Here is a 21,062-nt window from a genome sequence, read left to right on the forward strand (position 1 = left end):
TCTGGTCTCGTTAGTGTTGATAAGCTGAATTGAATTCTGGCGTTTCACGTGCCGAAACCACGAGTTGATTACGAGGCGCACCGTAGTGTGGGACTCCGGGTTAATTTTGACCGCCAGGGGATTAGTAACGTGCCCCCATGCATGTGACGCCGGCGTTATCGCATTTCGCCCCCGTCGAAATGCGGCCGCCGAAGCCGGTATTTGATCCCGCGACTGCGTGTTTAGCAGCGCAAAACCATAGCCGCTAAGCCACCGCGACGGGTGTTGGCAAAGCGACTTGAAGAAGCCACGTCAGCTTCAGCAGCTTCGGGCCCAAGGAACTTACGCAGGCGCATTACCGCTGCGTAAGCGGCCTTGAAAAGACAGGAGCTGCAGTATTTAATTTCCATTTGTTGATGGCACATATCCACAATGCGGGATCCACCAAGATTCGGGTGATACTGGAAAAAAATTCACTCAGTTTTGACAAAGAAAGAGCAGGAAAAATTTGGTAATGAAAGGGACAAATCAAATGACTCGAAACTAACAATGTAATAACAATTCAACAGAACCGCTTTCAAATAATGAAATCCTTAGAACTTCTGAGCCCTCATCCCTGCCACAGCTTTCCATTGTTTCCCAAAAGTTGCAAAGGTAGGTTGTGAGAGGGAATAGATGCTGTCCAAAGATTTAGCAAAAAAGCCCTGCCCGTGTAGTTTTAGATATCACCCTCAGGCTGAAACACGCACATTGACAAAAACACGGAAACCAAAATCACGAATAAGGACGTCTATGCCCGCCCGATACTTAGATAAACCATTTGAGCCACCGAAAGGAGTGTTGCTTCATTCGACATTACATAACAGCACCACCTAATATAAAGCTCATAACATGTAAGGACATGCTTCACGGTTACCTAAGTGCTAGCGCTCGCAGCCAGCTCGGCCAAGCTGAGTTTAGAACCGCATATCTGCAAACAAAAAACAAAGTACTAAGGAAGACAGACAAGCACGTCGCTGTTGAGAGTCCTTGTCTGTCTTCCTTAGTCCTTTGTTTTTTTCAGTTCAGACGTTCAAAAGAGCTGTGTACAAACCAGACTAGTTAAATACTATTCCAGCATGGTTTCTTCGCTGCCGCACCTTCACAACAGTGCCATTGCATGCGAAAACATCCAAGGGTAGCGGACTCGCCCATTCATGAAAAAGGGCGACTTCTTTTCCACTTGTAACATGATGGGTGCACTGGAAATGGCGATGACCAGTTTCCTACTGTTAACGTGCTTGGTGCACCAAGAGTAAAAGATGAATGCACTTGCAACGCTCATGCTGGAATCAATGATAAGGGAAGCTTAAGTAAAGTACAATTTAGTGATGACAGGCGTGTGCACAAAGAAGCACGACACGTAGCAAGCAACATTTTAACGGATTCTGTTTTACCTCTTGTGCCGGAGTGGGACAGTTCTGAAGCATTGGCTAAGAATGGGCACACCCCCCAGTGGCACACGCCGAATGACCACATGAAAGAAAGTAAATTGAAGAATTCTTGAAATATAATTAGCCATTCTATCACCAGATCCGTGTGTTTTAGATATGCCCGTGAGCCAACATTACACGTCCAGATTTTATGTAGAGGGATTTTATTTTATTACGCAGAACAGAACTCGACATTCATGTTAAGCATTCAATGGTCTGTATATATATATACATATATATATATATATATATATATATATTGGACGAGACTCCTGGCCGCGGCACGTTGCACGTTATAAAGTGTTACGTCTCATCATGGCCATGGGTATTAATTCAACGTTTACCACGCAGCGTTAACGCCGCCTGTTGACAGGTCAACAAACGATCCCTCCATCTGAACCTGACAACCTGAACTAATTGGTGAAAAGGACCAACATCGAATGTTACCGTGGGAACAGCTTTGCTCTCGGATTCCGATGTTGCTAAATATGCGGGGACGAAGGTACAACATTGAAGGCGGAGCTTGGCGGAATGGTACGATACCATGGGCGGGATATGGCTACCAATTCGACGATTGCGGTTGGCCGCGACGCAGTCATCAGATTCCCTGGTCCAGACACCTAGGGAAGACGAAGGTATTAAAACGGAGACCATTGGTACAGTGAGAGGTGCTGACGTGTTCTGATGTTAACTCGGACGTTTAATATGCTCCTGCATGGAGTGGGCTCCCGTATCTGGAGCCAGCGTAAATGATGTAAAATAAATCCTTTTTCCTTCATGCCTGCTGATGGACGTATTCGTCGCTGGGCTTGGTGTATTCGTGGTCCAAACGCCACCTCGAGCCGCAACAAGAACCCGAGGCGGCCAAAAATAATATGGTGGCACTTAATACCCAAGAATTTTATTTTTCTTAATGCTTCCGGACTGCACCAGCAGAAGCACCTATAACGGCCAAGAAATCCTGAGAGGGGTTGAAAAGAAAGCTGCGCTTTAAGAAGAACTTATGGGTAATCACGCCTACAGTTGCAAGACAGTCATGCATATTTTACGTGTTATAAATATGTCACCAATATTTTTGAGTAAAGTTACGCATACTCTTCCAATCGGCAACACCGTTCACGAGTGCACGTACACAGGTGTCACAAAGTCGGTCCATACGAAGCGTCTTGTTCAGTTTGCCATTGCACTCTTTTTCTCCGGATAGAGACCGAGTGACAGCACGGCGCGAAATCCTGGCGCTTCGCTTACCTGGACATTTAGGTTTAAAAAAACGTATAGGAGAAAAACGTTTCTGGTAGTATCAATGCAATATCGTCGTCGCGAACGCGAGGCAGGCCGAGGTACAACGTAGAAAACTGGAACGGGCTGGGACATAGAAACAGACACTCCAAATGACCAGTTTAAACAGTTGCAGCAACGTAACAAGACAAAGTTCTACAAAGCTAATATACAAGAAATACTCTATTTGAACGTCTAGTAACGCGAACGTGTGACAAACTGTGGCAAAATTCTGAACTCCTAGATGCCACAGAAAAGATGCCGTTGTGTACAAGTGATATGTATCTCATGTGTGCGCAGAAAGTTCTAGTATGTCTTTTCGGGAGTTGTTCGTATTGGTAAGTCGCTTGATGTTGCTCTGTCCTTCATCATGGGGGCGCCCCGGCGCTTCACGGGCTCCCTTGGCATACGCACCAGTGTCTCTTGCATGGCGCGCTTCCTATCCTCGCTTGTCACGAGGCCGGGGCTCTTGCTGGGCGCTAATTGGTATTGCTGCCTAACGTCAATGTGACAGGGCACAAGTTCAGCACCCACCACGAAAAGTGACATGAAGGCTGCAGCAATGGCAAGCTGCAACGTTGTACGGTGGCCACCAAGCAGCGCTGGACTCATCTGGGCCAAGGTATCGCCCAATCGGCTGAAGGCGAGACCCACGGAGACACAAAGGCAGCGGGTCATGGCCGGGTACGCGACGACGGCTATGATGAGATAGAACGTAAAGGACGTGGTTCCACTTGCGCGCATTATAATTACGAGCGAATCGCGCATCGCAGTCTGCTCCTGTAGGTCAGTGGCCAGCATGGTCAGTGTTACGGCAAAGACGAGTGCGGAGGTGCTCACGGTGTTCCTGATGCCGAAGGTAGCAATGAACAGCGCCGAGACCACGAGCACAATGAAGGACACGATGAAACTTAGCGTGGTTGTGATTTCCCCGACGGGTACACCGTCGTTAATGACGAAGGCGTCGAAGGCGTAGCTTATCGCAGTCCACATATAACACATGGTAATGGTGCAAGCTCTGATTCGTGGGCTGCAGATACCGCTGCTATTTATAGCCTCCCGACTACGAGCCTTAATCGCCGCTGCCTGAGCTGCCATGAGATCTCGGCAGTGCTCCGGGGAGACCTTGTTTATACTTGCCGCACGCAAAGCGATGCGCTCGGCTTCTTTGACGTTGCCGGTCTCCAAAAGCCAGCTGGGTGACTCATCGACGGTGTAATAAAGTAGCAGTAGAAGGCACGTTGGAACCATCAGTATCAGCTGCAGCGTCGCCCATCCTGCCTTCACGAGTTGAGCAGTAAACAGCGTGATCGGTGATAGCATCAATGCAGATAGCGCGATCACGATTATGTAATCAGGATATTTTTCAATCGGCGACACTTCATAAATCAGCCCGTACATAGGTGCCACGAGGGCACTCGTGGAGGCTGACACGACGGCACGCACACCCACGAAGAACTGGAAGTCATTCGGCACGGCACTAGCGGTGCCCGATATGAGGACTACGGGTACGGTGAAGAAGAGTACCGCCTTGCGACCGACGCTGTCCGCGAGCGCTCCGACTGCGGGCAGCGTGGCCATGCTGGCAGCCGCGTACACGAGCCTCGCGACATCGATGAGCCAGCGCCTGTCGCACACTAGGTTCCAGTGGCTGACGATGTTGTTCCCGTACTGGTCGAGGTCGAACTCCCACGATGCGCAAGGCACGATGCGAGCCGCATGGCCACCGCCCGGGGGGTCGCGCATTGTACAGTGGCTGTGCTCGCCTTTCTCGTCCACCGGTATGGCCAGCTGTTTCCACTCGTCCACGCTGAGGTTCTTCATGGAATCGGGCCGCCTGCACCAGTGATCCATTACGCCAGCTGTTAGCCTGAAGCTCTCGTAGTGCAGCCCGTAGTTGTACAGTGCGATGACTGCGCCGAATATGTGTAGCATTTGGTAGGCGCCGTACCCATACGGCACCTGCTTCCCTAACCGCTTCGGCGCTGGCTTCGCCAGGGATGATTCGCCGGGCACAAATAGTGGAGTCGTGGCCCGTCGGTCGTGGTGTGCCGCCATCCTTGAAGCTTACTTCTTCTTCGATTGTGACCGCGTGCGCGCAAGCTAGTATGCACGAGCAAGGGCATGTGGCACGTGGCATGGATCAGCCGAAATCAACGAGGTACCTGCACTTAAAAAAATGAGAAAGCTACTGGGGGCTAAGTTGCCGCTCTTACATCAAAATAATTGCATTTACACTACAAAAATATTATATCGCTTTACGGCGTTCCACTCGATAATATCCTTCATCAAGCGAGACAGACAAAAGAGCATCCAAATGAGCATCAAAGCATCAGATTGAGCAGCAAATGGTTTAATGTGCCTCTGAGCGTCAGCTACAGAGCGGAGATGAAGTGACTCTCGCAAATGACGCGTTTTGATTTTGCAGAGCTGAGGACTCTTTTCTGTGTGAAAATGGCATACTTTATAAAATCAAGGGTCTTACGGAAACCCATCTAGCCGGGGAAGATTATAGTCAATAAAACAGACGGCGCCTACCAAGGTACAGTATATAAAAATAAAAGACGTTTCGGCTCTCGCATAGGAGCCTAGTTCACAAGAACAGCAAACGGCGAAGTACACTCGTTTAAGTACGTGTTATCGCGTGCTGCAGGTATCGCGCATATACGGGGAGGAGGAGTACCAGTATTTCTATTAAGCGCGTGCGCATAGTTAAAAATGATGAAAGATACCAAGTGCAAGCGTGAAATCTTTTTTGTTTCGGTGGAGATGATATACATGTCATCCTAGTTGATCTCGTGCCCTGTAGACGCAATATACTGTACCTCGGTCGGCGCCGTGTGCTTTATTAGCACGTCATTTATTTTACACGCATTCAGTGTGCCTTCATATTGTTACACACGAGGTGTTTAACGCAGAACCAGATGAATCTGGTTGATAGGCGCGGTTGTTGAAGAGCGGTCTCGCGGCAGCTTGGCCAACTTCGTTCTCTTCTTTCTTCTGGTTGTCTGCGCGGCAGGCGTGGCTCATGACAGCTTGTGACAATATAGCAAATTGAAAAAATACAGCTATATGAAAAAAAAAGCACTAATACCGAGCTGCCTCAGGGGCCGTTCCTGAGTGCGAGTCAAGTGAACACGCTGCAAGCTAACGTCAGCTTCTTCAAGCGCATGACAAATCCCATTTGCATGCTGCATAATAAAGTACGCTGCGACATTGAAAGCGCACGACGCGATGATGTTATGCGAACAAACATTATAAACTATCTCTAAGAGAACACTGAAGAACACATGTAGCCTGACCGTAACAAACTTTAACACAACAGTTTCTCAACATAGCTATGAAAAATCACTCTCTCGTCTCCCTACCAACTGATCTGCAGTTGCATAATAACAAACGCCATTGTTAGTTATGGCACATCATTGTGAGAACATGATCCGTATCAGTAGTGTCTTTAAATACATAAAGCTACATGTGCGAAAATAAGCTAGTGCGCGAAGCGGGGAATCATTGAACACTGGAATTATTGACAAAATGAAAACCTAGAGGATCACACTTTTGAAGCTTCTTCTACGTCCTGTTACACGACTGGCCAGCTCGAATTCTCTGACTTAGTTAAGCACAATGTTTCGTCGACTGAATATGAAATAATAAAAACCACTCGAGGCGAGGAAAATACACACTGAAATATGAGAACATGCCGACGTTTTCAGGCCGCTAAGTACGAGGACACCGATGTGGTTAACGAAGACAAACTGGTGAACGGTCTAATCTACCAGCATCCACCTCAGGAAGTGAAGCCAGCCTTGATGGTTTGCCGCCTGCAAAAAGCGTACGGCTATATGGACACCAACGTAGTGTTGCGGGCAAGTCTCTGTCGTCACGGTACTTTCCTCTGCACAGTGAGAACGATAAGGAAATTCCAGGGCCTCGATTTTTTTTCGTTAGTCAGGTGATTAAAACAATAAACACTTATGAAATGGCGGCAGATATTGCACCTCACACCGCCAATGAGATGAGGGGAACTGGAACACTCCTAGGGCTGAGCTTTACATATACTACACAAATACACGAGAAGGTTTAGGGGAGGATGCCCTCTGTTGTAGCTTAATTCGTAAAGCACCGCACGCGTAACAATGAAATTGTCTCTTTATTTACTGTCATATCTGTTGTCCTTATTCTAGATTTCAGTTAAACGTAATTATTCTCTTTTATGCTTTTCCTGGCTTCATTGTCTGTTTCTTCATGATTGTAACTTCTTCTACTCAGGAATTTAACACAGCGGTCGCGTGAATACAAAGACATGGATATTACTTTAGGAACCCATTTACTGTATATCGGCATTTTTAAAGAATTAAGGCATTAAATATATGAATTTTGCAGACAACGATGCTTCGGTAGAGAATTGGCTGCAAAGAATCGGCTTACTTGACGTCCACTGCTAAGCGTCAAATAAATAGCGTGTATAAATATGCGGTACAAGAGAGCTAGAGCTAGCGTGTTATATGTAACATGATGATGTATTCTTTTTTCATATTACATGGTAGCAGTGTTCATAGTTTTCAGCTCAAATATAAAACAAAGAGTCGATGTTCAAAGAAATAACTAGAAACGATAAAAGTGTTCAGAACTAGGAATAGTTATAGAAGAACGTTTAGAGAACGTTTAAAGAACAGTCTGTGACTGCTCAAAAATAATAATAAAGGAAAGTAAGTTGAAAGTTACAGCATTACGCGTGGCACAGTATGGCCTTCAGTACTTGAAATACTCGCGAGGATGCATGCACTTTCGCACATCACCCTGTTCGACTACTGCGTTCGCCATGGTGATTACCGGCCCAATGACGCTTTTACACGTCACGAAAAGCATGCCGTGCCAAGCACTTTTGGTTCATTTCGTTCCGAAGATGTTCAGTTTAGTTTAACTGCTACGCGAACATCGGATACAGATGGAGTAAGAGGAGAACGCCCACACGGCACTGTGAGTGCCCTGTTCTTTCAGTGTCCATGTAGTAGGGGCGCTGCACCGAACTTCTTCATGACGACACACCAACAAGCCCAAGCCACAATCCTGATCAATTCCATTTTGTGAACAGTGTCGAAAACAATGCAAAACCCGTCATGGGGCGTTTGCGAAGAGTAGCATCAATTTTTTTTCACATCCAGAAATTTTTTTAGGTAGGCATTTTGCGGTTCAAGTCGGAGTTTCGACCTGTCAGTGTATCAGTGTTTCTCGAAAGAATAGAAGTCATAGCTCATAACATCTAGCTGGACCAGAAATTGACCCCAGTCTGTCTGTGCTGCTGAATATGTACTGTTCCGTCTCAAAACCGTGAGGGCATTTTTTGTATGCTTTCCACGAAGCGAGCACTTCACCAGCACCCGCCTAGACGACGACGGCATCCGGCGCTCACTATTAAAAAAAAAAAAGAAAGGACGCTCCCTTCGGGGTGACACCAACCGCCGCATTCTCTGAAAGCAGTAGCAGCTGCCAATGCCAGGTTCCTCAAATCGCTACATACTGATTGTCACGAAGCGCCTTTTTAATGCAAGGAGCCGACGTGGACGACTGGCGTGGGAACAGCGTTGATCCCCGATTTCCGACTGCCCAGTCATTGCTTGCGCAACAACAGGGGAGAAGTCGCGAAATTGGTGCAACATCTGGGCAGAGTGGTGCGAAACACTTCGACCCTTCTGAGTGGCGGGGAGAAAGTAATGGCATTCTCTCGTCAAGTGACGTGGGAAAGACGGCTTAAAAAGTGGATTGTGGAGGCTTTGTGTAGCCTGCCGAGACACTTAGTGGGATCAGACATGTAAATTGCTCCGACAGAACGTGTGCTCCTATTTGCATGGAGCCAGTAGTGAGTTGTAAATATGTAAAATGAACCGATGCGTTTCCTTCAAGCTCCCTCTCATGCTCCCACCAACAAGGAATTCTCGGCGATTGAGGCGGACGACGGCGTGAGTTCGCCTAGCTGAGTGCGACGCCCCAGTACAGCGCAGGCCAGCTACGATGTCTTTGACGCTCCGGCGGCGTCGACAAGCTACCCTCTGCGAGGCGCCCGAGTCATAACAACGTACCCCGGAACCGGATCTCGAAAGTGTCATCGTGTGCAACATGCTGGCACTGTGGCTCCACTACTTTCAGATAATGTCATCTTTAACTGCTCTAGAGTAAGTTCTGTCACGAGTGCGCCCCAATACTCTGCAGTGTTTCTTTGTATACAAATATTCTACGCTGTTTACGTTTTACCCGTCTGCTGTTTGTTTCACCTTACGCCGTACGCGGGGCATCCAGAATTGCATGTTCAAGGTGACGGCGTACGACGCTAACATCATTTATCGCTGATGGCGATGTAGGGCCTGAGCTTCACTGTGCCGTCTGGCGAGTGCTTCGGTCTCCTTGGCGTCAACGGGGCGGGAAAGACTACCACGTTTAAGATACTGACCAGAGAAATACTTCCGCATGGCGGCGACGCTTTCATTGATGGATTCTCCATATTTCGCGACCTGTCTCAGGTAAGGAGGCCACCGGTTCATTAGCCCATCTTGCAAGCATGGTGCATAGGGATGCACAGACGTTATAAAAAATCACTTCCAGAGAACTTTGTGCAAACTGTTCTAAGGGATATGCTGCATATACGGCGTTAAGTAGTGATTTCCGTGTGTGTGGCAGTCGACAGCGCGATGGGATGTAGATGGCGAGTCCGCAGAGAGCGAGAAAGAAACGGTAGCGAAGTGAAAAAGAGGGAGATGGAGGCAATTGTGTTCGTGGAGGTTTTTCAGCGGCACTGGCAGAGGAAGGGGAAGCTGTGTTGGAAAAGAACACCTGTGTTGGAACAGAGCACCTGAACAGTTATGCTGCTGCATCCTTTTTAGAAGAAACCGCAGGATCGGTATCTAAGATACCGTAAACCGGTTTTCCGGCCACTGCACTTTTAGGAATAGCATTGGGGTAAGAAATAGCGCGTTGCATCTCATCCCACAGACCAGCAACATTTCCTTTATACTGCACGTTTTCCGTTTTCGTTTCGTTTCTATCTTTCTTTCTTTTCACACCAATAGCGGCCAAACGGCAATTACGAAACCTATATTTCTCTGCGGCTGAGACAGTGGAAGGTTGCAGCTTTTGATGAGTCATCTCTATGTGTCTAAATAAACTGCTCCATAAAGAAACGCGATCCCTCGTTTGATTGTACAACGACGTGTGTCTTGACGAATTACCGCTGGGATGGCGACGACTCGCAGATTCATCGCTACCTGGGCTATTGTCCGCAGCGCGGCGGACTTCTGGATTGGCTGACAGGCGTCGAGACGTTAGTGCTCTACATTCGACTGCGTGGGATCTCGCCTACCAGCGAGTACCTCAACACGTTGCTTTACATATTTCACCTGGACGAAATCGGCGATGAGCTCGTGGGAACCTACAGGTTGGCATCGCAACGCGCTTCAGTGAGCCTAAGAATACGATCCGTCCACTAGCTCCTCGCGATGGTTTATCGACAACAGGCAACAGAGGTGGAACAGCAGCGCGTGCAATTATGCAAGACAGCGGTAGGGAGTGGCCGTCTGCTTTCTTGCATTGCTCGGTTTCTGTCATTCAGTAATGAGCTTTTGTTTGCGAAGAATAGGACTTGCGTGACGGTTATGTAACTATCCTCAACTTACGTTGGAAATAAAGCCAACCAAAAAACAAATGAGCAGAAGCACTAGCTACAATTAAGATGGCGCGACCCGCAGTGTCTCCAGCTAGCTGCACAAGTCCCAACCCGTATTTTCCCTGGTTAGGCAATACATCGATGTTATTTCATCCATCTACACGATCATGTCAGCCTCTAATGTGACGTGATAGCAAAGAGAAACAACTTTCAACGAAATCACAAAAAACGAGAAATAGATGAAGAAGGGTTCTAAACTTACACTATCTATGCTATTACACAATGGAAGCCGTGGAAAATGTGCGACATGATTATTTTTTTTTATTTTCGTTAGCTCTATTTTTTTATTTTCATTAGCTCGAACAAATCAACAAATTAACTATAAGCGAGCAATGTGCTTCCGGTTATCATAATTGGCAGAACAGGCTGACTGTCTAGCATATGTAACAGTAGCCGATGAAGAGCTGCTTAATTCTGGTCGCGAAGAGATAGAGAGAAATAAATTTTATCTGCATCGTGGGGTCCAGAAGGTCCAGATGGATTGGAGCCCTTAGTCCAGGGCTCCAATGACCATGGCGATGTTGCGGGCCTGACGGACCAGTGCCTGCTCAACCCGCGGGTTTCCGTTTCCTAGCAGCACTTACCAGCTACCCAGGATTGGGATGGGAACATAGGTCGAAACTATCTACAAGTCTTCATGGTATTCATAATTTTGTTATCAAAGGCTGCGCTGTCGCCCTAGTTCCTGTTTTAACGTATTTGTTTTATTTGTCCTTCATGAATGCATTATTCCCTTCTCAGTGAAAAGTTGCGACCGTACTCCCAATATTTAAGCAGGGAATCATTTGTGACACGAAGAATCGCTACCCTTCGTCAAACCTTCTTAATTTTTCTTAAGTTCTTGAGATGCTAATGTACGACCGCTTGCATCATTACTTTAAGCGAGAAATTTCAGCCCCACAAGATGATTTTGTCAAAAGGAGACCGGTGGAAGCAAACCTTTAATGAGTGCAACAGGCCCATTGCATTTAACCCCAGTACCCGCAGCGGTGGCTTAGCGGCAATGTTGTGGCGTTGCTAAGCACGAGGTCGCGGCATCGAGTCCCGGCCGTGGCGGCTTCATTTCGGTGGCGGTGAAATGCAAAAACGCCCGTGTACCGTGCATTGCGTGCACGTTAAAAAATTGCAGGGGTCAAAATTAACCCGGAGTCAATACGGCGTGGCTCATAATCAGATCGTGGTTCTTGGCACGGAAAACCCGAGTATTTAAATTTAACCATAGTCAGATAGATGCAGTTTATTTCGTTACGCCCAACGCTTTCGATAAAGTCTTACGCCAAAACACCAAATAGTAACTCTGAAGCATTACGGAATATGTACACTTTACAGTGCATGATTGGAGAGTGAGTTGAAAAATCGGTCGAAACTAAGTTTTCTTACAAATTTTTTCTAGTTTTTTACAAAAACTAATTTTTTATGCCTTGTCTTAACAGATTAAATAACTTTAGGTATGACTGAAGGTCCTAACGTTGGCCCACTGCTAATTAAATTTTTATTAATGATTTTTCGTTACTCTTAGAAAACACAAAGACATTATTGTTTGCTGAAGAGGCAAAATCACAAATACTGAAAGCCTGCATGATTGTCAGCTACTGCAGAACAACATCCTCTCAGTCGAGTAATGGTGCGTGTGCAAATAAACTTCAACTGAACTTGAAAAATACTTCGGTGATCTCGCTCACCAGAAAGCTTGCTTGCTTAATCTTTTGACTATTATCTTTCTGGCGGGAAAGTACAGTGGGGTTATCGTGTATGGGGCCTTGGTGTTGACGTCGGCTGTAGTTTGGATTTTCGCTTGTATGTGTCACAACCTAGCGTCAAGTGTTCTTGGTGGGATTTCACGTATAACGAAAAAATGCTTCGAACACTGTAATGTGTTGTGATACTCCATTGATCATGTCTCGCGTTCGCATCTGTGATGCGTAACTCGCTGTTTCCCACGTTTAGTGACCTAATTGAAGGAGAGAACTTTTGTACGTATTGTATATAGAAGGTATATCAAGTGCGGACGGTTCTACAGCTACAGTTGTATTTAGAGGAGTTTCGAGTTTGGAAACGTGTCCGATAGAAGGCTTGCGCATGGTATAAAATTTCTCGTATAGTACTGATTGGTACGCTTGGCTGTGATGTACTTTTGTCATCGCTAGCTTTTCATGTTTCGTGTGGCAATACGCGCAACTATAAACATACATTCGACCAGCATATTATATCCGTTTGTGCAAAGACGAGATTGCAAAACACTTACAATTGATCATACTTTCACGACAACTTATTTAACTGACATTATTGAGAAACCGTGTTTCTTTTATATTTAATGTTTACTGACTGCTTAAAAAGGGCGCTTAAAATCAAAAAGCACCATGCCCTTCAATTTACGTGAAAAAAAAAAACAATCGCTGATGACTACGGTATTCCCCAATGCGAAATGAAACTTTCATTTCGCGATATATTGGCTGGCTCGGACAATCAATGAAAACTAAATTATAGGGTTTTACGTGCCAGAACCACGATTTGATTGAGGCACGCCGTAGTGGAGGAATGAGGAAATTTGGACCACCTAGAGTTCTTTAACGTGCATCTAGATCTAAGTACAAGAATGTTTGCGTATTTTGCCCCCATCGAAATGCGGCCGCCTTAGCCGGGATTCGATCCCATGACCTCGTGGACAATCTATCTCGTGCGGCACGTAGGAGCAAAGTATGGCGCGACTGCCTCGCTAATCGAGAGATCACGAGAGTTAGCACGTGGGTGACGCGTAGGTGCGATTCACAGTAGCCGCCGCAGACACACCTCCGCTCATGCAAAGCTTTGTTTCCACACATACGACGCGCGCTACTCTAGCGCCATCTCATAGCATTGTCTCCGCAAAGCCCGTCTTGTGCGGCATTGGGCTTTTCATCCTCTTCCTTCGCTTTGCTCCTGGCGCTCGTTTCACTATCCCCGTCTTTCATCCCCAGCCGTGCTCCGCGTTCGCCTTGATCCGTCCCCGTAGTCGTTCGCTCGGTTACAACGGACAACAGCGACGCTCTAAAATGTATTATTGCGATATCAATTTCACTGCATCGCTGTCACAGTGTCGTTCCGTATAATGTCCAAGGGCGATAACACCGTGACCGCGTGCCGTGTGCACTGTGTGCGAGTGAAAACGCGCGAGGGGAGCCGACGATCACGACTCAATCTGGCGCGCAAAGAGAGGAGAAACCTGAGAGGAAAGGCGCTGTCTTCCGTTCGCGAAAGTCCGGGGGGCCTGGGAAGAGAGGGAGGAGGGGTGAGGCGTTGTTCGACAGTAACAGCGTATTTCGTGAGAGAGCGGAACCGACGATCGCTGCTTAATCTCGCGCGCGCAAGGGAAGAAAGCGAGGAAACAGCGAAAGGGAAGGGGGGGGGGCGGCGTTCGGGTCCGGCAGCAACAGCGTACTACGGGGCCGCGCGCGTCCTCTCTTGAAAACGATCAGCAAACGGCTCAAACCTTTGGGTGTGCTGAGTTCTCGCCGCTCAGTTTGCCTTGAAGCGATAGACAGCACGAAGGTCACTTCGCTCGGTCCTGCTGCCGCAATTCTTCACGCCAGCGTTTTGACAGCGAGTGTCCGCGGTCACCGAGTGGAATGTGTTACGAGTGCTTGAACACGCTGACACAAAGTTTGTTCATTTAGTTAATAAGCGAATGTTTCCAAGGGTATAGGAGATAAAGATAATATCCTTGCTTCGTATAGCCGCCTACCAATGTGCTATCGCAATCGATGCTTCGCCTTTCAAACGAGATTGCGACTTTTTTATGACATCGGGCACTGTCGAGAAGGCCACTCGGCTGTTAATAGGCACGGAAATAAACCGTCCAACTCTCTAACAGCGCCCGTCAACCTTTGCAGGTTGATTTCTAAAAAAAGGCCTACATTACCCGTAGGAGAAACTGCAGTATCTAGAAAACAAAATGAATACACGCAATAATTACCTCTTCAGTTATGCACTCTATCACATATGCGACAAATTCAACATTAATGCCGAGCAGTGGTAACGCCATGTCTGCTTAGCAAAAATCATTAGAAGCGCCATTTTTCACACACCGGTCCTTGAAATGAGCTACCAGATACGTTGGCGTTAAGGCTGACAGTTCCCTAACAGCGCCTGTCTAGCGGTTGAAATACATTAGCGTTATTCGTCAATGTATTTATTCTGCGTGATGTCTTTCCTCTTCTGCTTTCTTTCTTCTATATATATTACAACTGTAATTATTCGCCAATGGTATGCTTAGATGTTCATTTCGCAGTCATACTTGATCACGTGTAAACGTGCGTTTGACAAGAAAAACGGCACGCTTCCTTTGCCGTAACGCGGATGGCACTGTTTCGCAGCTTCGGCAATCGGCGCAAACTTTCCATATCCATCTCGATGATCGGCATGCCTAAGGTGCTGCTGCTGGATGAGCCGTACGACAGTGTGGAGACGACATCGCGGAAGCGCATCGCCAAATACATCAACTCTCTGCAGCATGTTGCCAAGATTGCCATCGTGCTCACCTCTCACAGGTGCGTGGCCCGTATGCTCACAGCGCCGACCACTCTCTGTTTAAATAGACACTCTATAAGAAAGTCAAGTCCAGCTGAATGCTCAGAAAAAGGAAACAAAATTGGTAGAAAGGTAACAACTGCTTTATTAACCCTTTATTTGCCCTATTGTAGCATTATACGAGAGATAACTCTTTGAGCATCACAATTACTCTTTGAGCAAGAAAATGTGCGAGTCTTGCTTAAATTAGTATATTTCCAGTTAGTCTCCCTTTAAGCAGATGATCGTATTCGATGAAGTGAATGCACAGCGCACAAGCAGGAAATAGAAACTCACAAAAAGAAGTCATCCCGGCGTTGCGAAAGCGGATGTCTAGCGAAGCTGTTGGAAACCACCACTACAAGTGCTAAGGGAAGTATCTAATGCTTTATGGGCATTAGAGTAATGGTAGTAGTGCTATTTTAGAGTATTGATAAGAACCACCTTTATGGTTCCGTCACTGTGGAGTTCTGCTGCTGAGCGCAAGGAGACGGCTTCGACTAGCAGCAGCAGAAGCCGTATTCCAAGAACATAAAATACGAACTCGGTCTTATGTATATAAATTTAGGTGCATCGTAAAGAATCCCAGGTGGCAAAAATAAGCTGCAGCTTCAAACCGCTTGAATACGGCGTCTCTGTATTCGACGGGTGATGCTCGGGAAGTTAATGACCGCCAGTCAGTTACCATATTATTGCGATGGCCGTTATGTGGAAACTCCCGGAGCATTTCTGCCGCAATGTCGTTGCCACCGCTAGGCCCCGCATAAAGTTCAAGGGCGATAAAGTCGTCGCCGCGCGAATTATGTTGTTTGCACGAGTGAAAGCGTGCGAGGGTGAGCCGGCGATCGCCGCTCAATCTCTCACGCGCAAGGGAGGGAAGCGGGAAGGAAGGCCGCCGTCTTCCGCCGCGCTCACACCTCCGGAGAAAGGGGAGGGTATGGCCGCATGCTACTGAGGCGGCTGCTGCGAAGCAGCGCGCGTCCGCCCGGGCTGCGCTATATTGAAAGCAATCTGCGACGGGGATAGAGTCCTTCATGCGCTGTGTTTTCGCGGCTTAGTTAGCGTTGACGCGAGCTGCAGAACGAATGTCAATTCGCTCGCTGCTGCTGCCACGCTTCCTCAATCCAGCGTTCTGAGAGCGAGTTTCCGTGGTCATCGAGTGAGATGTGTTCGTGTTTGCTTGCGCGCATGGCACGATGCTTGTTAATTTAGTTAGTAAGCGAATGTTTATAAGCTTATATAGCTGGGAAAACTACTATCCTCACTTCGTATATCTCTCTAATAATTTACTATCGCAATGGATGTTTCACCTTTCTGGCGAAACTGCAGCGTTTTTAAAGGCCCTTCGATGCACCATAGTTTGTTGATGTACACAAAAACTCAAATTGTTGTCCATATTATTTTTCTACGGTATGTTCAGCCTATCGGACGTGGAGTTCCTGTGCAACCGCATCACTATCCTGGGGGACGGCAAGCTGCAGTGCCTGGGGTCGCTGGCACACTTGAAGAATAAGTTTGGGAAGGGCTACACCATCACGGTAAAGACGTACCCAGACCGCCAGCAGGACTTCTCCCACCACCAAGACATCGCTAATGCCGTGCGTGCAAACTTCCCCGAGGCGGAGCTCGTGTACAGCTACGAGGTGAGTCTTTACTTTAAGAAAACTGTGAAAGCATCGCTTTGGGAGTGCGTAAGTCAAATACCGTGCTCCAAAACAAAAGAAGAAGCCTTAAGAGGAAGCTTTTGCTCCGGCCCAACTCCGACGCGGCCCATTCGAATACATGTAAAACACAAAAACGCTTTCATGAGCTAACCCCTGGGCCGATCTTATTGAAATTTTTTGCATTTGAGGGAGAAATGTAACTTATAGTGGCTGTTGGAAGCGGAATCTCGATTTTGGTAATGAATTTTATTACAAGAATTTTCAAAAATTCATAGCTCACAAATTTTCACAAATTCATAGCTCTGCATCAGGAACAGATATCGCGGTTCTGTAAACGGTATCCTTTAGATATCTCAAAGCAGACAACTTTGATATGTCAATTTATATCTTACGTGAATTTCTTACGTTCTGTACAAGGGTGCTGCAAAATCTGTATTTGCGTATTGCTCAATTTTGGCAGATTTTAGTGTAACATATTAATCTCGTCCGCTTTAGATGTACTATGAGAAGCAGTTCGCAGAATTCTGCTATCATTTCTCCAAGCTGAGTTACAGAGTTGTACACTTGATAGTTTCGTTTTCTGGAAAATTTTGATTTTGCCAATTTTTAGTAAAACATTGACGACCGAAATCGATAACTCGAAGCGAACAGTCACTAGGTCTTAAGTTTTTCCTTTAATTGTCACAAACCTAGTCAAATTTGGTGCTGTAGTTGCCGAGAAAAACAAATTTTCATTTAACATGTATTTATATAGGAGCATCGGAGCTAAAGCTTCCTCTTAACATAGACCCTCCCGACTCGTACGCGATAAACGTGATAAGGCGTTTGTTGCAGGTTAATGCCAATGAAATGTGAATTTCATTTCATCTGTGCATTTCTTTTAAACCTCAGAAAAGCCGTGTTCGTGCTAGCTGACCTAGATGAAGTCTGGTGTAGAGCTCAATTCGAAAAAAAGCTTTTACATTTAACTTACAAGGGTGATGGTTTCGGCTAGTTGGTTTTCCATGAGACTGTGTGGTGCAGCACTAAGCCGGACAGGGGACACAGAAAGAAACGAGGACAAACGCTGAGTGCCAACTGAAATTTGTGTGAGTGATAGAAGGTGCTATATAGAAGAAACAGAGGGATAACGACATTATATATATATCGTAAGACGCCGACAGAGAACGGCACCGTGGACAACACGGGGGAAATTGCTTGTATTTACTACCTGAAATAAAGAAATTATAACTCAATGGTATTGAAAGTGGATGAAAAAACTTCGCGCAGGTGGGGAACGATCCCACGTCTGATATGAATAATAAAAATCGGGCCCCTCGCTTAAACCCTTTCCTTCTAGTTCATTACATAACCAGGGTCTCGAATCCGGCAACATTGATGCCTTCTGGTAGCACATGCGGGTTTATTGACCAGGTGCCTTCACCCCAAAAGATCACGCAGTCGTGGCTCCGGTGGCAGAAAGGACGTTCCACATCCACCACCACGGTTTGTGAGTGGTGGCGCTGGCTAACACTGCCAGTATTAGTTCTAGTAGTAATACATATACCACAGAAAGTGGATGGGAAGACGGCGCCGCGGTAGCTCAATTGATAGATCATCGCAGACGTAATGCGAAGACGTGGGGTCATTACCCACCTGCGGGAAGTTTCTTTCATCCACTTTCAATTCCTTTAATTTATAATTAATTTATAATTTTCAATCAGTAAGTACGAGTAATTTCCCCTGTGTTGTCGACGGTGTCCTTGTTGGCTGCCTATGATAGGCTTAATAAAAATTGGGCCTCTCTTCTGTTAACTCCCTTCTCGATAATTATATATATATATATATATATATATATATATATATATATATATATATATATATATATATATATATATATATATATATATATATATGCTTACTTAACTTATGCATGGGCATAAGTAAGCCATCCAAGCTTCACGAGCCATCTAGCCGATTCAATGATTATGCGCGTTCGATCGTCCCTGTGTGTGAAGATTACTTTTGTGTGCAGGTAGTTGTGTATCGAAACCCCTTGAAATGTGGCGCATGCAACGTGGGTCAGACAGGAGCTGTCTGGTCGATTGTCTCCGTGAACATGCGAATAATGTTAAGAATGGAAAATAAGGTTTGTTAGCACTGCATTGCAGCGCATGCGGATTTACCCTTCTGGTTGGAAAAACAAAAGTGGACACGGGAACAGCGCTTGTGGCACCACGCCTAATCGCCTTGTTTTCACTATGCAGGTCTTGCTTTTTATCATCTTCGGATGGTCGTCCTGCTTATCCCGTGAACCCGCACCGTCCCATTTACTTGTGCCAGCCTCAGACATGAACGAAGCCTTTTTCAGCGATACGCCAGCCGATATACCGACCTATTCGCTCGACGTTTCCTTCGGCCTGCCAGCCACATCGACACAGCCATCACCAGGAGAGGCTGATTTAAGCTGCCGACCCATCGACCTACACTTCAGTGGACACGGGAACAGTGCTTGTGGCACCACGCCTAATCGCCTTGTTTTCACTATGCAGGTCTTGCTTTTTATCATCTTCGGATGGTCGTCCTGCTTATCCCGTGAACCCGCACCGTCCCATTTACTTGTGCCAGCCTCAGACATGAACGAAGCCTTTTTCAGCGATACGCCAGCCGATATACCGACCTATTCGCTCGACGTTTCCTTCGGCCTGCCAGCCACATCGACACAGCCATCACCAGGAGAGGCTGATTTAAGCTGCCGACCCATCGACCTACACTTCAGTGGACACGGGAACAGCGCTTGTGGCACCACGCCTAATCCAATCGCCTTGTTTTCACTATGCAGGTGCGTATAATTGCCTCTCTTCATGCTAAAAAATCTGATAACCGCTACCTGGTACTGTTCCCGTGTCCACAGGTGTTATTTGACACAGTGCACGAATGTTTTTCTGTTATCCTACTGTTATTACGTTCGGGGGATGTCGAGACTAACCCTGGACCTAACACACGTTCTGAATCTCTGCTTGATATTGAATCGCTTCCTTCTGATCCTTCAGAACAAATGAACGTTTTATTCAAACTGCTTAAGGATCTGCACACTCGATCGCTTCAAAATTCCAAACACAAGCCGAACTAGCTGCTGACGCAAAGTCGATCAAAAATGGCCAGAAAAACATTGAAACAAAAATTACCGGTCTCCAAAATCGCTTAGATTTACTTGAAGAAAAATTTAAAACCGTCGACCAAGTAACCAAAGCAATCTCAGAAGTAAATGACAAGGTAAACAGTACGACCTGTCGCTTGGAAGCGCTTGACTTACACCTCGTTGACATTGAAGACAGATCGCGCCGTGATAACCTAATATTTCGCGGTATCCCTGACACAAAAGAATCATGGCAAGTAACCGAGACCAAGCTAATATCAACGATTAAATCATTCTTCGATACATTTCCTGATGACGCCCTCCATCGCGCACATCGCCTCGGCCCTTTCGATCCTAACAAGTGTCGCCCCATAGTTGCAAAGTTTTCACATTCGAAAACCCGGGAGAAAGTGTTCGCGCTGCGCGATCAATTCAAACAAAATAACCTTACTATTAGCGAAGACTTCTCGGTTCCCACCCGCGTTGCTCGCAAAAAGTTAATCGAGTTCGGTACCAGTCAACCCGGTTCCCCTAAGTTTAAACTCCGCTACAATAAATTGTTTCTGAACAATAAATGTTATATTTACGACGCATCTACCGATAGCGTCCGTGAAAGAGCGCAGAGTGCATCTGGCACATTACAGAATCATTCGGTTCCACTACGTGCATTACAATAGGGAAGCGTAAGGGGTAGTGGCCTAACATCACAAAAAGCTTTACCTTACTTGCCTATTCTTTTTACAAATATAAGAAGTCTTGTAAATAAATTTCATTCTTTATCTTCGGCAATCGACACATGCGATGCAAAAATTATTGCCTTGACAGAAACTTGGCTTCCTGAACATGTGCGCGATTATGATACTTTCTGTGGCGCCGGCAATTTCGCTGTCTACCGCTGTGACCGATCTGCACGTCGAGGAGGAGGCGTCCTTCTCGCAATTTCTAAAGATATTCCATCAGTTCATATAAATATTAACACTGAACTTGAAACCACGTGGGCTTGCCTAACTCTCGGTCACACAAAGATAATCGTCGGCGTTTGCTACCGCTCACCCTCGTCATCTGCCACTTTCACTGAACAGCTACACGATGCTATTAATCTAATTTTTTCCCGTTTTCCTACAACACCGTTATTCTTGCTCGGCGATTTTAATTTTCCAGATTTAATATGGAATACGCATCCACCCACCGTAAAGCCTTTTTCCGTTCAGGCTAAAGATTTCTGTGAACTGTGTTTCCTATTTTCATTTTCCCAACTTGTGACTCAGCCTACCAGATCATCAGTCAGA

General features: G+C 46.4%; 2 protein-coding genes across 2 annotated transcripts in view; one reads left to right on the plus strand and one right to left on the minus strand.

The window, feature by feature from the left end:
- Positions 1-3,035: 3,035 nt before the first annotated feature.
- Positions 3,036-4,787, minus strand: LOC142570495 (solute carrier family 22 member 6-like). Its single transcript, XM_075678876.1, has one exon. It carries the CDS (start codon positions 4,785-4,787, stop codon positions 3,036-3,038), a length of 1,752 nt encoding a protein of 583 aa, XP_075534991.1.
- Positions 4,788-6,418: 1,631 nt separating this feature from the next.
- Positions 6,419-21,062, plus strand: part of LOC142570496 (uncharacterized) — a 28,444-nt gene continuing 13,800 nt past the window's right edge. Inside the window, exons 1-5 of the mRNA XM_075678877.1 lie at positions 6,419-6,595; positions 9,089-9,247; positions 9,977-10,158; positions 14,799-14,972; positions 16,412-16,634. Of these exons, the coding sequence (XP_075534992.1) occupies positions 6,419-6,595; positions 9,089-9,247; positions 9,977-10,158; positions 14,799-14,972; positions 16,412-16,634 (915 nt within the window). The remainder of the gene's footprint in view (positions 6,596-9,088; positions 9,248-9,976; positions 10,159-14,798; positions 14,973-16,411; positions 16,635-21,062) is intronic.

The sequence above is a fragment of the Dermacentor variabilis genome, chromosome 2 (genome assembly GCF_050947875.1).
Source record: "Dermacentor variabilis isolate Ectoservices chromosome 2, ASM5094787v1, whole genome shotgun sequence".
Classification (NCBI taxonomy): domain Eukaryota; kingdom Metazoa; phylum Arthropoda; class Arachnida; order Ixodida; family Ixodidae; genus Dermacentor; species Dermacentor variabilis.

Coding starts and splice junctions, on each gene's coding strand:
- LOC142570495 (XM_075678876.1), bottom strand. CDS start 4,787: ATGGCGGCACACCACGACCGACGGGCCACGACTCCACTATTTGTGCCC.